Source organism: Populus trichocarpa, chromosome 15 (assembly GCF_000002775.5).
Source record: "Populus trichocarpa isolate Nisqually-1 chromosome 15, P.trichocarpa_v4.1, whole genome shotgun sequence".
Lineage (NCBI taxonomy): Eukaryota > Viridiplantae > Streptophyta > Magnoliopsida > Malpighiales > Salicaceae > Populus > Populus trichocarpa.
In genome coordinates, this window is record NC_037299.2 from 9464761 (window position 1) to 9479083 (window position 14323).

General features: G+C 36.9%; 2 protein-coding genes and 1 long non-coding RNA gene across 4 annotated transcripts; 1 reads left to right on the top strand and 2 right to left on the bottom strand.

The window, feature by feature from the left end:
* Positions 1 to 574: 574 nt before the first annotated feature.
* On the bottom strand, positions 575 to 5527 carry LOC7462533 (pentatricopeptide repeat-containing protein At1g74850, chloroplastic). Its single transcript, XM_052447614.1, has 5 exons — positions 3532 to 5527; positions 2523 to 2837; positions 2335 to 2442; positions 1171 to 1798; positions 575 to 1046 (listed from the first exon to the last, which is right to left on the bottom strand). The coding sequence occupies exons 1-4, from the start codon at positions 5370 to 5372 to the stop codon at positions 1462 to 1464; spliced, it is 2601 nt and encodes an 866-aa protein (XP_052303574.1). The 5' UTR covers positions 5373 to 5527; the 3' UTR covers positions 575 to 1046; positions 1171 to 1461.
* On the top strand, positions 5464 to 6006 carry LOC112324353 (uncharacterized). The gene is made up of 2 exons (XR_002978188.2): positions 5464 to 5612; positions 5723 to 6006. It is a non-coding gene; the product is annotated as an uncharacterized LOC112324353 (long non-coding RNA).
* Positions 6007 to 8123: 2117 nt separating this feature from the next.
* On the bottom strand, positions 8124 to 12376 carry LOC7462534 (TORTIFOLIA1-like protein 3). 2 transcript variants are annotated; one of them, XM_024586709.2, is made up of 5 exons: positions 11118 to 12376; positions 10918 to 11026; positions 9997 to 10565; positions 9263 to 9684; positions 8124 to 8611 (listed from the first exon to the last, which is right to left on the bottom strand). In XM_024586709.2, exons 1-4 carry the CDS (start codon positions 11901 to 11903, stop codon positions 9277 to 9279), a joined length of 1872 nt encoding a protein of 623 aa, XP_024442477.2. In that variant the 5' UTR covers positions 11904 to 12376; the 3' UTR covers positions 8124 to 8611; positions 9263 to 9276. The 2 variants fall into 2 exon arrangements, with proteins under 2 accessions (XP_024442477.2, XP_052303524.1); XM_052447564.1 differs by having other exon boundaries at positions 9997 to 10562; positions 11118 to 12292.
* Between the last annotated feature and the right edge of the window lie 1947 nt (positions 12377 to 14323).

The window sequence follows — 14323 nt, forward strand, 5'->3', positions numbered from 1 at the left end:
ATCTCTTTAATTTTTTTTTAAAACTGAAAAATATAAAAAGAACTATTATTTTGCAATTTCTCCAAGATAAAAAAAAATAAGAATTTTACTAGGTTCACTGATTAACCTCTCGTGGCCATTTCTTTTACTATTAATTTTTTTTAATCATTTTAAATGCAAGCCGAACAAAGTTCATGTTGTCTATTTGAAAAGTTTTATATTCAATTAACATGCTGTCTTAAATTTTAATGGAAAATCATACGAATCTTGTACGAACGGAGGCGACACTTACTCTTAGAACTTGTTTGATAAACATTGTTAGAATTCGAATTTAAAAAACTATTTCTTAAAATCAAATTATCTCAAGTCTTATATTTTAATTACTTTTTGTTAAATATATGTTTATACAAGAGTTGTGATGTCCCATATAGCATATTGATGGGTTATGGAATTTTTGAATAAAATCCCAATATTAGAAAATATTTTAATATATTTTAAAAAATAACGGTTAATTTATTCTGCAGAAACACGAGGTCATTAATTTGCATTAAACTTAGCTTGTAACCCTCCAAATATGCTTCAACAAAATACAAGAGACGCAAAATGAAGATAAAGTTTATTTTACATCTCTCACAGAAAAGACAGTTGCAGGCACCATGGATGTTCAACAAATAACTACAAAGAAGCTTATAAACATCTAACAGGAATGGAAACTCAGACGAGCTTCCTTGAAGAAATTCATCCTGTGCCAAAAACTCCATGAAGCAACATCAGTGTCCAAAGCAAACATATTTTTCCAATTCGAGGGAGCTATAGCTTCTGCGAATGCCAGCTTCATCTGTTGTCAACTGTTTAAACATATTAGGGCAGAAATGCAAGAAATTGGAGTATTCCAGCACTTCGTTTATTGATCAAATCGTTAACAATACATTCCATTCGACATGAGAGACAAATTCCCATTCATTAAAGTAAGAGAAATGCATTTGAATTAGCCAGCTACATTGCTTTGCCTCTCTATCCTCATGGAAGGCACCTCCTCTTCTTCTCTCTGCCTCTTCAAGTTGCAGCTACAATCAAATTAAATGTGGTTAGAAGTTAAAATCATGAAACACTAGGTCCTAGAGTTCAACTTATTCAGATAATTGATCAATGCGTGTAAATTTCTTTTTTAAAAAATGGAAGTTCATTTACATGTGAGAAATTAATCTACAGCTACAAAACTAGCAATCCTTTTCATCATCCGAGCTCTCCCCACTATTGAACCAAGGAACTTGATGTTACAACACGTCCCACTTTTTACTTTATTCCTGCAATGTGGTTGTTGATATTGACCTCCGCAAACACTTTGATGATTTCCACGTGTGGACACATAAAAAAAAAAACAGCAGCAGATCAATCCTTGGCACATAGCTCTTTTAACTGGAATACAGAAATGCAGATTTCCCAGGCCCTGAAACTGATGAACGGATTATGCATATCGACTTAAACTGTGCTTGTCATAAGCTCTGTACTGGTTCCCATTCTAGCTCCAGAATTGGATTTGTTGTGTAGGCTAGTCTCAATATCACTCGATGTTCTTGTTCCAGCAAGAGAAAAAGGGGAGTTAGTTAACATAATGAATTTATCTTTCTTGGTCCCATCTGAAACTAATTCTGTTCCCAACAGAAAGCGCTTGAGCTGGGAACGTTGGCAGGTAATTCGACCATTGTTCCATCCAGAGTAAGAAAATGAAGATGGCACAATATCCTGCAGAAACGAATGTACAGCCTTCCCAATTGGAAAATCTTGTGCAACTGAGCTTTTCTCCAACAGTCCCCGTCTGATAAGGAAGAAAAGAAAAAACATCACCATAGTAAGAGACAAAAGTTTCAGACAAACACAGAAAATCAAGCCCAAAAAATATAGCACATATTAAAAATGTTTCATGCAATCCATTTGAAAGATCTATAAAATATTTGATAAGCAAAACAGAAAATCAAGCCCAAATAGCATACATAGCATAGGCTATCACCTTGCAACTTTTCAAACTTTTCACTAGAGTTGTACAACTGTGAGTTGGCAACTAAAGTATAAATCACTAATGTTAAGACCTAAGACATGCAGGGATACCAACTATATACTTAACCAATATGGATTTGCTCAAGAGAGGCAAAGAGACAACCTGGGATGGTTATAATGCAAGAATTTAATATAGCTTCAAATAGAGGTACATGCTGGAAACAGATCACATTGCTGACTGTGAGGGATGAGGAATCAATTCAGCTAAAAGCTATCTTTGTTGAACAAAAGTTCTCCCCCCCTCTGTCAGTCTCTAATAAGAAAGAAAGTAATAGTGCTTAGGAGAAAAGGACTTACACCACAATGACTGATGCAAGTTGGGGAATATCCTGTCTATTCATGAAAATCTCGTACATGTTATTGAGCCAAACAGATATTGCTGTGTATGCACTTCCTTCCCACATCCTGCGAAATCATCAACATAAAAGTTAAAAAGGATGTCACAAGAAGAAAAACAATTTGAACAGAAAGATTTCGTACAGCACCTGTGAATATCCACAGACCACACAAGTTTGCTTTTACGGAAAAGTTCAGGGAAATGCCCTCTCTTTGTTGCTTCACCAAGAACCCTTACAGCCCGTTCTTTCTGACCGAGCCACCATAGTGCTTCTAGAAGTGTATTATAAAACCTCATTCCCAAGCCACACCCTTCAGAATTAAGTTTGTCAAAAACATACTCTACCATTTGCCAGTTAGAGTCATCATCAAAATCTCCCTTGATCATCTGCCCAATCACTTGATGGATATTTGACGCTCTATTCGTTAACATCTCATCAAGAAGCTCATAGGCCTCATTCCATCTGAGAAGAAGGGGCCCAAGAAGTGAGATAGGATGAAAAGCCTAAATATGCATCTGTAGCATTTGCAAAATTTTGAGAACTAACAATCAAACAGTTTTAATTCAACAAAGCACAGCATTGAAAACGAATTTCTAGCATTAGAAAGCCATTACAGCATAATGCAGACACCATAAACAACACAATAACATCATGAGAAAGTAGCAGTGCCACTTCACACAAAGAAAACAGAAAAGGAATATATGTTACTGCCAAGTTTCTTTTCCCAGCCTATTAATTTTGTGGAAGAAGAGAATAGAAAATTTCATCTCACATTCAAAATCTCAAATACCATTGACAAGCACCACAATAGGTCATGCAAAATAAAACTCAGGGAGCAAACTATATATAAATGGGAATGCTAAAACAGCGTCCTACTCACAGTCAATTAAACAAAGTCTATCTACTCATTTATGTCTAAGGCTACATGATAACTCTTATATTCTAGGAACCTAACTAGATTTTGTTCAGCATGTGTTACTAACATCTACAGAATATTGACCACGATAGCTTACATTGTGCTTTCAACTTCTCTCATAAAAAGTACATTACTAAGCCTACATTCCAAATCATGTTTACAAATGACAATAAAAGTAATCATGAATAGATGAACTCTCACACAAATTTCAAGTGTTTAGAAAACCAATTGAATACTGACCTATCACTCTTAGCATAAACAGCCAGCATCATACAATAGCACATGACATTCGGCAATATTCCCGATGCTTTAATTTCCTGAAATTGCTCCACACTCTCATCAACAAGACCCGCGATGCAATAAACACTTAAGACTGCCTCAAGTGTCCGTTCATCAGGAACTAATCTAGATTTTTCCATCTCAACATAAGCCTTAATAGCTTCTTCAAACTGACCGCCTTGTCTAAAGCCTTCAATCACACCATTGAAAGAATCCCTGTCCCTAGCAACCCCAAAATCACCCATTTTCAACAAAATAGCTTCAGTTTCCTTGTATAACCCACCTCTTGCAAACATGTAAATCAGCGTATTGTAAGTCTCAATTGTTGGCTTGCTGCCCATTTCATTCATAGTATTAAGCGTCACAAGAGCTTCCTCATACATCGCAGCTTGTCCATATGCTTCAATAACTCCAGTATATGCCTTTGAACTTGGTATCATCCCCTTTTCACTCATATGAAGTAAAATCTTCTTAGCATCATCATGTAGCCCACCTTTCCCACAAGCAAATATCAACCCCTCATAAGTTTCCATATTCGGCTCAACATTTTCCTCCGCCATATCATGAAACAATGTCACCACCTCCTTAAAATACCCACCCTCACCAAATACATCTATAAGTGTATTATATGTAGCCGCATCAGGCTCCGTGTTACTCACTTTCATCTCCAAAAATAGCTCTCTTACTTCATCATACCTCCCATGCTTCCCATACAAACCCAACAATATACTATACGTCTCTGCATTGGGCACACACCCCGCTTCTTGCATCAGCCGAAACACCCCCGTAGCATCCTCAATATTCCCTATTCTTGCATATGCCTCTAATAACACATTATACGATGAAATCTCAGGTACATTGCCAGTAGAAGCCATCTCCTTGAGCAATTCGCTAACCTTGTCTAACCTATTCAATTTCCCAAAAGTATCAACAAGATAAGTGTAAGTTGTTATATCAGGCACAACCCCTCCTTCATTCATTGTCCTAAATACCATCTCTGCCTCATCCCCTAATCCCCTATTAGAACAAGCACAAAGCAGAGTATTATATGTGACAATATCAGGTTGTATTCCTTCATGCCTCATTTCGGCAAACAAACCTAGCAGACCCTCCCAATCTAACCCACCTCTCGCACACGAATTAATAACAGTATTATACGTCAAAATACTGGGCGAAACCCTTTCCTTCTTCATTCTTTCAAGTAATTCAAGAGAGACCTCATACTTACCATTCCGGCCGTAGGAATTAATCAATGCAGTGTAGGAAAACACACTGCGTGACACTCCGTGCGCACCCATTTCCTCGAAAATATCGCTGCATTTTTCGAGGAGGCCTTCGCGGCCTAACAAACTAATCATAATTGTATAAATATGCTCATTTGGCTTACACCATATTTGACGCTGCATATGCTTGAAGAGCCGTAGCGACCTTTGCCAATCACCGCGCTGCGCGAATTCCTTGAAGACCAGAGCGAAGTCGTTTAGCGAAAGCTTGTTTTTGAAAACGTCGAGACATCTTGCTATGCTGCCGCGTGGAGGTAAGCTGCTTAGTTTGTTAATTAGGGTTTCGACATCGTAACTGTACTTGCCTTTCTCGACGACTACGGAAGGGTTGCCGAGGACGAGTTCTTTCGGCTTAGCTCTGGCTTTCCAGGCGCCGGAATAGGCTTTCCGGTCGCTAGAGAAGGAGACTAGTCGGCGGTGGGAAGGAAGGATTGGGAATGGGAAGGTGTGTTTGGCTTTGATGCTTTTAGTGGAGATGGGCGAGGGGCTGGGGATGGAGAGGGAAGGAGATAGGGTCATTTTGGTGATTTGGATAGCATGAGCTTTGGGAGGTCGAGGAGACGTGTGGAGAGTGGGTTTTCTCGGGGAAAATTGGGATTTGCAGTTGAATCTTCTCGGGAAATTGGGAAAGTTTTGCAGAGAAGAGGAAGGGGGAGGGGTCTGGACTGTGTAGAGTGAAAGCTTGAATTGAGTTCGCTTGGAGAAGGACACGTGCAGTTTTTGTGGATAACAGGGAAGAAAATGGAGCGAGCAGATTGGGTGGGTTTTCTTAATTGGATCCAACAGGTTTTGGTTTACTTACTTATTTGGCCCGAATTATTAATGGATCCTTTTATTATAATAATAATTATTAATTATTATTATTATAGGCACTGAAGACGGGGCGGCGCGCGGTCATAAACTTTTCGAATAGAATGCAAATGGGTAAAAATCACGCGGGATCCTTTTATTTCTTACATTTATACAGATCGATCCTTCGATAAATATTTGGTCAAATTGAACTCAATGGCTAGCCAAGTCGTTTAAAAGTTATTTATAAATAGAGTATTACTTCGATTTTTCAAGAGAATGTTGTAAAAAATTGTTTATGTAAATTGTAAAAATATTTTATATTAGTAAAATATTTTATATAAAACAAACACTCTAACTCGGACTACTAGGCTGGCCATGAAGTTTGTGAAGGAAGTTTCTTTCATTTAGCTATAACAACAATCCAAACATAAATAGACTGTTTTCCAGTGTTTATAGAATCCATTGTGTTAGAAAATAATATAAATCATATCTTGGGACCTCACCTAACAGCTTAAGTTATTGGGTTGAGATGGTTCTTTGACATGGTATCAGAGCCTTGATGACCAAGCGGTCACGAGTTCGAATCTCATCATCCCTATTTATTTGATAAAAAATTAAGCACAAGGTAAAATGGGCATGTGCAAGTTTCAAGCCCAAAGGGCTTTCACTTAAGTGGGTGTGTTAGAGAATAATATAAATCATATCTTGGGACCTCACCTAACAGCTTAAGTTATTGGGTTGAGATGGTTCTTTGACACATTGTGGTGCTTAATCTTAATCAAAGCAAAATTTGCACCGTTTATTTAGCTACATTGGTATTTTTACGATGATTAATTTCCAATAGGATAATAATATAAAATAAATTTGATAAATTCAAAAATAACAGTTCATTTTACTCAAGCTTTATGATCTTGTTTGTGTTTTAATTAGGTTGTCAATTTACACCCTAATTGTCTCTCAATCTTCTGGTTTTTTGATTCTTATGGAGTAGGAATAGGAGGAAGTGAAATGTCCTAAGCACTTTGTTTGTCATCGCCTCCTACAGAATTTAGATACTTACTGTACAACACTTGATTACGTAATTTTTCACTAGATCTATCATTAGTCTGTCGTTACATTCTAGCTTGCTGAGTGTTTGAAGTGGCCTTGATCATTTCTCTTTTCCTTACATATTCTGCCGCTATCCAGTTTAAAATTCCTTGTTGTGTTCATTTTCTTTGTTCCTCGTCAAATGTAGAACAATTATGTTATCTTAGTTCATGAATATTTGCTGCTGTCTATTCGCCGCTATGATGGATAGTACTGCTCATGGCTTCAGGCATTAAATGTTCCCTGATATTTTCTTTTATGACCAGTTACCTGAGGTTTCTATTATTCAGCTTTGCAAATTCTTGTGGTCGTTAGAATGTTTTATGTTGCAAGCCACTGCAGAGGTTGAATTATTGTCCTGTTTGTTGTGGTTCTCTCTGCATCCTTTTTGCTTTTGATCTAATGTGTGCTGTAAGACACCATGCTTTAGCGAAATGTAAAGTCATGATATCACCATAAATTCATTCTTGAACTCTATCTGGGACTGTCATTTTTCTGCAGAAAATTGACAAGCAAGGCACTGGCCAGCAATCTTCGTGACTTTTATTTTAATTGTTGTCTTCAAATTTCAGTTCACTTCCATAATGACTTCAATGTTATGTAATAGACTAGCAAGTTGAATTCCAGGCCACGAATTAATTCGCAGAATTTACTTTTGTTCTGCAGCCAACTTGAGAAATATACGTGTGATTTGGGAAATTAATGCTACTGTGGTTTTTTGGTTGAGTGGACTTTCTTCCTTTATCTGCAGCTGCTATTGCGAGAAGGCTGTTCCGTTGGCTAGCTTTGCTTTTTTCTTTCCAAAGTTATTTATTTGTGTACCATTTCTGTATCACTAGATAAGTATTGAATCCAATCCATAATCGTCTATAGTCAGCTGCTATATGTCATAGACCGATGGCCCTCTTGAATGCCAGCCCAGGCCATGTTTTGTCACTTCTTGTGTTGTAGAGTACAATTGAACCAGGGATTGTCATGAGCAATTTTGCAGATTACACGTTTCATTTGGTAAATTGAGTAAATGAACTGGCAATATGCCTGTAATACAAACCTTTGAATCAGGTATTTTATGTACTGCCTCTGTCGATATAATCTTCTCAGTAATTACCTGTGAATTGCGTGAACACGACCGAGCACATGATCTATTCAAGCTATTCGACTGTTGTACAATTAATCTTCTTCAGCAGAAGATTTTAAGATTTTGGCACCTGCTTACAAGTAGATGCATATTTCTTATCCTGGAGAACGTTAAAATTGGAGCAGGATGATCCTTGACCAACTGCAAAACTCCATTGCGTCTCTTTGATCTGCAAAAAGCTCAGAATGACAAGCTCTGATGGATATGGCAAGACATGCATGTTTCTAAAGTAGAAATTCCAGACAACAATAGGTCCACATTATCAATACCATTTATTGGGTAAGGATAATCAGCAAGAACAACAAGAGAAATTGAAACCATTCCTTTGGAAACAATAATAGCTATACAAATCCAACACTGTATACCAGGCTGGGGGCATATTTGGTGGTGGAATGTTCACACAGTCTTCAGAATACCTCTCTATCTCTCAACATCATGTCAGGATTTAAAATGCTCGATACAGAAGGGGGAAAAATGCTACAGTAAAATGAAGAATTATGGATAAAATGACTGTCTTTTCACTCTTGTTACTGCAAAGGGCTATAGAATTGAGAAGCTCTCCTGGGCAAGCTGTATAAGGGAACTGTTTATGTTGCAACTTGTGATGAGAAACTTCATGAGTGGACAGCACACTGTCTTACAGATAGTCTTTGAATTTTCCTTCTTCATTTACAGGTTTCTTCTAAAATGGAGATTTCACAAGAACTGGGCCATCCCAGTTATGCAGCGAATCCGCAAACTGCAAGAATTTATCAGGTCAATGACCAAAACAGAATTTTATCAGAAACTTAAATTTTGCAGACTTCCAATAACCCATTAAGCAGAGAACGTTGAAGAACATCCTGAAATTTCATGGTAACTGGCATGCAAGCTGAAAAGGCAAGAAAGCACAAAAAAATGTACTAGGAAATTTTTCCTCTCCCTTGAAGCTTCACGAGGAAATATTCATAAACAGCTCCTTGAGTAATTAATGGAACATGGAGGTCCACGTGACCCAAGTTTGCGAACAACTCTCCAACCCAGAAAATGAAAGGAAAGAAAAAAACAACAAAAGCAAACAATAAGAAGATATTGTTGCCATGAACCCACCAGTTAACTAGAAGTTTTATTGCAAAACATGTGATGCACGGAATTTGATAAGCTGATTCTTTTTTCTTCTTTTCTTTTCTTTTTTTTTGTATTTTCAGAATTAGATAGTTCATTAACAAATGCCTGATTGAATAACTTCAGGTTTGAATTTCAAAGAAGTGCATCTGCAGGAAGGGGGAGGGGGGGGATCTAGGCTCTGTCAAATGCCAATTCAGGTAAAGACATGCAACTTGTAAGTCTAAACGAATCAGAAGAAGGATGAACAGTAGGACACCTTAAATAGTAGTTCAGTATCAAATACCTGCTGATCCTTGGCTAGTGTTGTGTCACCTCTGAGTTCACCCGTGCGCCACCATGAATCTCTGCCAGGGGATTCACAATGAAGCCAGCACCACCCTGAAGCCGCAACCTTTGGTTCCCCAAGTTACTTGTTTCAGATTGGCCATTCCTATCAGCTCTATGGCGCACAGCAGCTGATAATGAAGTACCCCTGGATGAAGAAATCCTTGAGTTTGAATAGCGGCCATCTGTTTTCCTCCAGAACTTGGAGCTCAAAAAGTCTGCACCAGGTAGTAAACAACATGTGGTTCTGTTGGAATCTCTGTTAGTCATCCCTCGACTTGATACAGCCAAATCATATGATATCTCATCCAGTGCCAACTCTAGGCCATGCACACGTGTTTCAAGGGAACGCATCCCATTTTGTGAGCTCCCAATGAAACTCTACATGTGATAAGATAATGGGAGAAAGCGTGAACAGAAACCTTCATTAAAAATACTAGTGCTTGAATCAGCAATATACATCATATAATCCAAAGTGGTTTATTAGCATTTATTTTAAAGATGTATATGATTCTTTTAAAGATGTGATTCCAAATTGACAAGTCTTACAAAATGTTTTCAATTATGTTCAACAATGAGATGGACAGTTTATAATAAGGAAATCTACATACATTGACCATTTTAATTTTCACCACCAAAGTACTGATAAGTTATTCTAAGATGAAGCCCAAGTTTCTAGTCAGTGGAACAAACCTGCAGGAGATCTAGTAGGCTAGATTGCTGTCTTTCAATCTGAACAAGCTGGTTGCGAATTAAAGATAAATCCTCAGGCTCCTTGTGGTTGCTATGTTGATTCTCTGTCCCACTGCTAGCTACAACAGTAGACTGAGGGCTCTCCTCGTAACAAGGAGCCACTCGAGAACCAGACTTGAAACCACCAAATTTAAGCGTCTTCTCATCAGAGTTCTTACTGAAAAGGGCTCGTTTTGTTTCTGGCTTTGCAAACCTTCTTTCTGAAACATTAGCATTTTTCTCATTACGATCATTTTCCCCAGCTGCAGTTGACGAAATACTATTAGGAACTGAAATCTCAACTTTCCAGTCCACGAGCTTCTTCTGGTCCACTTTCCCGTACATTGCTAGACTTGTTTTCTTCTCGGTACTCTTTAGAGGACTCCTCTTCCTAGCCGTGGCTGCTAATGAACCGTCAGGTGGAGTGGTCCTCATAGCCAAAATGGATTTTTTCCCCATTTGAGTGGCTTCAGAACCAGCAGCGCAAGAATTCTTGGATCCAGACCAGTGACGCTTATCACTCGCATCTTCTGTGATCATAAAAGACCAAAATTTGGAAACGGGTTACACAGACAAACAAGAACAAAATCCCATAATTTGCAACACATGGCATATGCCATGTAGAATGTTAAAAATCCCAGATTTATTTAACAATAAATCTAAAGACCACAAAAAGATCAAAACAGGGTAAATTCCATGATTTAAGTCTAAATAAATAGAAGAAATTAAAAAAATCTGGCTTCAAATCAGCAGAAATTGTCCCATCTACAAATCAACAAAACCAAAGCAAATTAACTTCTTCTCCAAGATAATCCACATCTACAAGGATCAAATCTAAAAGAGAAAAGAAAGAAACAGCAACATTACTCCTCAAGCCATTACCTCTGGAAGAAGCCAGTGATCGAGGAGGCGGAGATGCCTCCTCTGACACATCCGGAACCTGCTTCCATGCCTCTATTGTCTCATTCATCACTTCCCTTGCAGCCTTCACCTAAATTTAAAACAAAATAAATTTAAAAAAAAAAACATGGACACACACTAACACTAACACAATCAAACCAGAACAAAAAAAAAAAAAAAACCTTGTCAAATCTCCGATTCTCGAAAACTTTCAAGCACTCACTCTTAAACTCAGCAACACCATCCCTCTCCACAACAGCCAACTTCCTCAACGCCTCGGCCGCGGCTTTCCTCGAATTCCAATCCTCACTACTCAAAAATCCAACCAAACACTTAACCAAACCTCCAATCCCTCCTCCAATCCCTCTCGCTCCACCAACACCAATCACACTCCCTACAACCACCAGTCCCGCAAATCTCGCTTTATACCCTTCACTCCTCACCAACCTCTCCATTCTCGGCACCAGCATCTTCCCTAACCTCCCCGGTTCCGGATCCGGCGCCGCATCGATTGCGGCGGCCAGACACAGCGCGGATCCAATCTGCGCATTCAATTCCTGCTCCGTAAACACCGATTCACTCAACTGCTTCAAAAAGGCAGTAGAGAATGGCAGTTTCGTGACATTGGAAGCGAGAGAGGTTATTGCTGTCAGACACTGTGAGCGGATGACAGAGGAGTCAGGGTCACGGAGACGGCGAGTAATGTAAGAGAGGATTTTAGGGAGAGAGTTTGAGAGAGAATTAGAGTAGAGAGCAGAGAGAGTAGAGAGAAGGTGAAGGCACTGTTTGCGTACTAACGGCTTGTCGTTTGCGTCGGTGGAGAGAATGCAAGAGAGGAAAGTAGGAAGTGTCGTGCTATCCAAGGATCCTGCTATTTTTTCTAATTCTGTTGATGCTATCTTGTACGTGTCTCTGTCCGACAGCTTTGTTATCAAAGTTAGCACTTTTAGTTTCAGTTTCTGCGCCATTTTTCTAAGTTCTGGTGGCTTTCTAATTTCTGGTGGTCGGGTGGTGGCGCTGCTAACGGTGGTCGGGTGGTGGCGCTGCTAACGGTGGTCGGGTGGTGGCGCTGGTGGTATTCGTGGCAGCATTGCCAGTGGTGGTGGTTCGGTTGGGTCTTTTCCTTTTCGGTGTGGTGAAGCTGTCTCAGTTGAGCATGAACCTTTTAAACTTAAAAGCAGGTGGGTGGTTATGGCTAACGGGGACTAATGTAAGCAAAGCTGATTGAGAGAGTTAAAACGATGCTGTTTTACATGTGCTGAACACAAGACGATGACGTTTTCTGTTTAAGCTGGGTTTAAGGGAATCAACGTAGCTGGAAGTTACTATTATGGCTTTGGTTGCGTTGCATGTGAAAGACAATAATGTAGATAAAGTAAACAATGTAAAAAGCTGCTTTAGATATGGGCAACAAAGTTTTCCTTGCATAGTTTTGTCCCAAAAAAAACATGGGCAGATGCAGAAATTTAAGGGAAAAAAATGTGAAGAGCTTAATAAATTCTTTAAATATTTTTAAGATTTAAATTCATAGAAGAAAAACAATTTATTTAATCACCCAACCATCTTTTTTTCTTAAAAAAAAGAAATAAATAAATTGATACAACTCGGTAAGACTAGATGTCTAACTACATCTACAATACTAATCTAGTGTTTGAAAACGCGGGCCAATTCGTATTTTTAAAAATTGTTAAAAAAAATTGTTAAAAATTATTTTTTTATATATTTTGGATCGTTTTAATGCGTTAATCTCAAAAATAATTTTTAAAAAATAAAAAATATATCATTTTGATGTATTTCGGCATGAAAAACATTTTAAAAGGCAACCACAACCATACTCTTAAATACATCTTAATAATGTTTTTGCAACTCAATTAATGCACATAATATCAATATTTTGATTAGATTCAAGTACCCTCCAAGTGAATATCCCAATAATTAATTAATTAATAACAAGGTAATTGCTCGTTTTGAAATAAATCCTCTGTGATAAGAATGAATTTTACTTTCTCTACACTTTAAGCAACATCTTCCACAGCCTTTAAACATCACGCACCGACCTTACCTAATCTACACTCGCTGCCATTATTTTTGATGGATTTTGCAGCAAAAGGAACCGCTCTTTACTTTTCAGTGACTTGGCACACCTGAGTGAGACTCTGGATCTACTACCACGGCATGGGAAAGTTCAGATGGATGCAGGACCACGGTAGTGTGGTCCTCGAAGAAATGAACGAATTGTGCGCGTCATGGTAGTTATTACGGGTAACAATTAGCGCCAAAAACTAAGGAGTCACGTGACGCTGACACGGATTTACAACCAAGATGCCCAGTATCCTATGACTCAAATAGTGTTTCAGGGGTTAATCATAAATACGTAGGGCAGTTCGATTTTGTATTTTAAAAAAATTAAATTTTTTTATTGTTTTTTCAAATTAACTTTTTTTAATATTTTCAGATATCAAAAATATTTTTTTAAAAAATATATATTATTTTGATATATTTTTAAATTAAAAAATTAAAAAATTATTATTATCATACTCACAAACACCCTATTGCTTGTAACCCTTTAAATAAATTAAATTTTTATATATTATCAAGCCAGTCTTTATTACTAATAAATTAACACTAAACATTATTAAAAATTATTTTTTATACACCTAATAAGTTACTTTTTATAATAACAACCATTATTCATATTTAAGTGGTGATGTTTACTTTATTATCACAATATAAATCCAAACCTAAGACTAATTAAGGCCAAGTTAATTATGTTACGAAATAAATTCTTTATGATTATTTGTATGAAATAATAGCACTGAAAATTGATTTGATGATGTTTTAATTAATTAGGTCATACAACTAAGAGTCATCTAAATAAAACTACGATTGCCATTCATCTTGCCTCGTATATTTGTTGGAAAATAGTTTTTATTTTAAGTGGTTTTTTTGAAAAGTAAATTTCTAGAAAATAAATTATTTTTTTATATTTGATAGTATCACGAAAAATAAATTGGAAAACACTTTCCAGTAGTTGGTTATGTTATGAAAAATTAGCTGAAAAATAGCTTATTAATGTTTTATTTTTTTTCAAGTTTATTAAAATAATGAAAAACAAATCTTACAAAATAAAAGGTTGAATGAAAATGAAATTGAAAAAAATCTAATTTCATAAATTATCTCAAATAAAATAAATAGCAATCAAAATAATGAAGATTAAATCTAACAAATATAAAAATTGAAAGATGATGAAATTAAAATAATTATAATTATAATTTTATAAATTATTTCAAATAAAATAAGTAATAATCAAAAGAATGAGGATCAAATTTGATAAATAAAAAATTTCAAAAAAAAATGATAATAGAAAAGAAAATAACAATCATAAAAA

Coding starts and splice junctions, on each gene's coding strand:
- LOC7462534 (XM_024586709.2), bottom strand. CDS start 11,903: ATGGCGCAGAAACTGAAACTAAAAGTGCTAACTTTGATAACAAAGCTG. Junction 11,027..11,117: donor AGAATCGGAGATTTGACAAG/GTTTTTTTTTTT, acceptor TTTTAAATTTAG/GTGAAGGCTGCAAGGGAAGT. Junction 10,566..10,917: donor ATCACTGGCTTCTTCCAGAG/GTAATGGCTTGA, acceptor TTATGATCACAG/AAGATGCGAGTGATAAGCGT.
- LOC7462533 (XM_052447614.1), bottom strand. CDS start 5,372: ATGACCCTATCTCCTTCCCTCTCCATCCCCAGCCCCTCGCCCATCTCC. Junction 2,838..3,531: donor GTTTATGCTAAGAGTGATAG/GTCAGTATTCAA, acceptor CCTTCTTCTCAG/ATGGAATGAGGCCTATGAGC. Junction 1,799..2,334: donor CTTGCATCAGTCATTGTGGT/GTAAGTCCTTTT, acceptor CTTCCTTATCAG/ACGGGGACTGTTGGAGAAAA.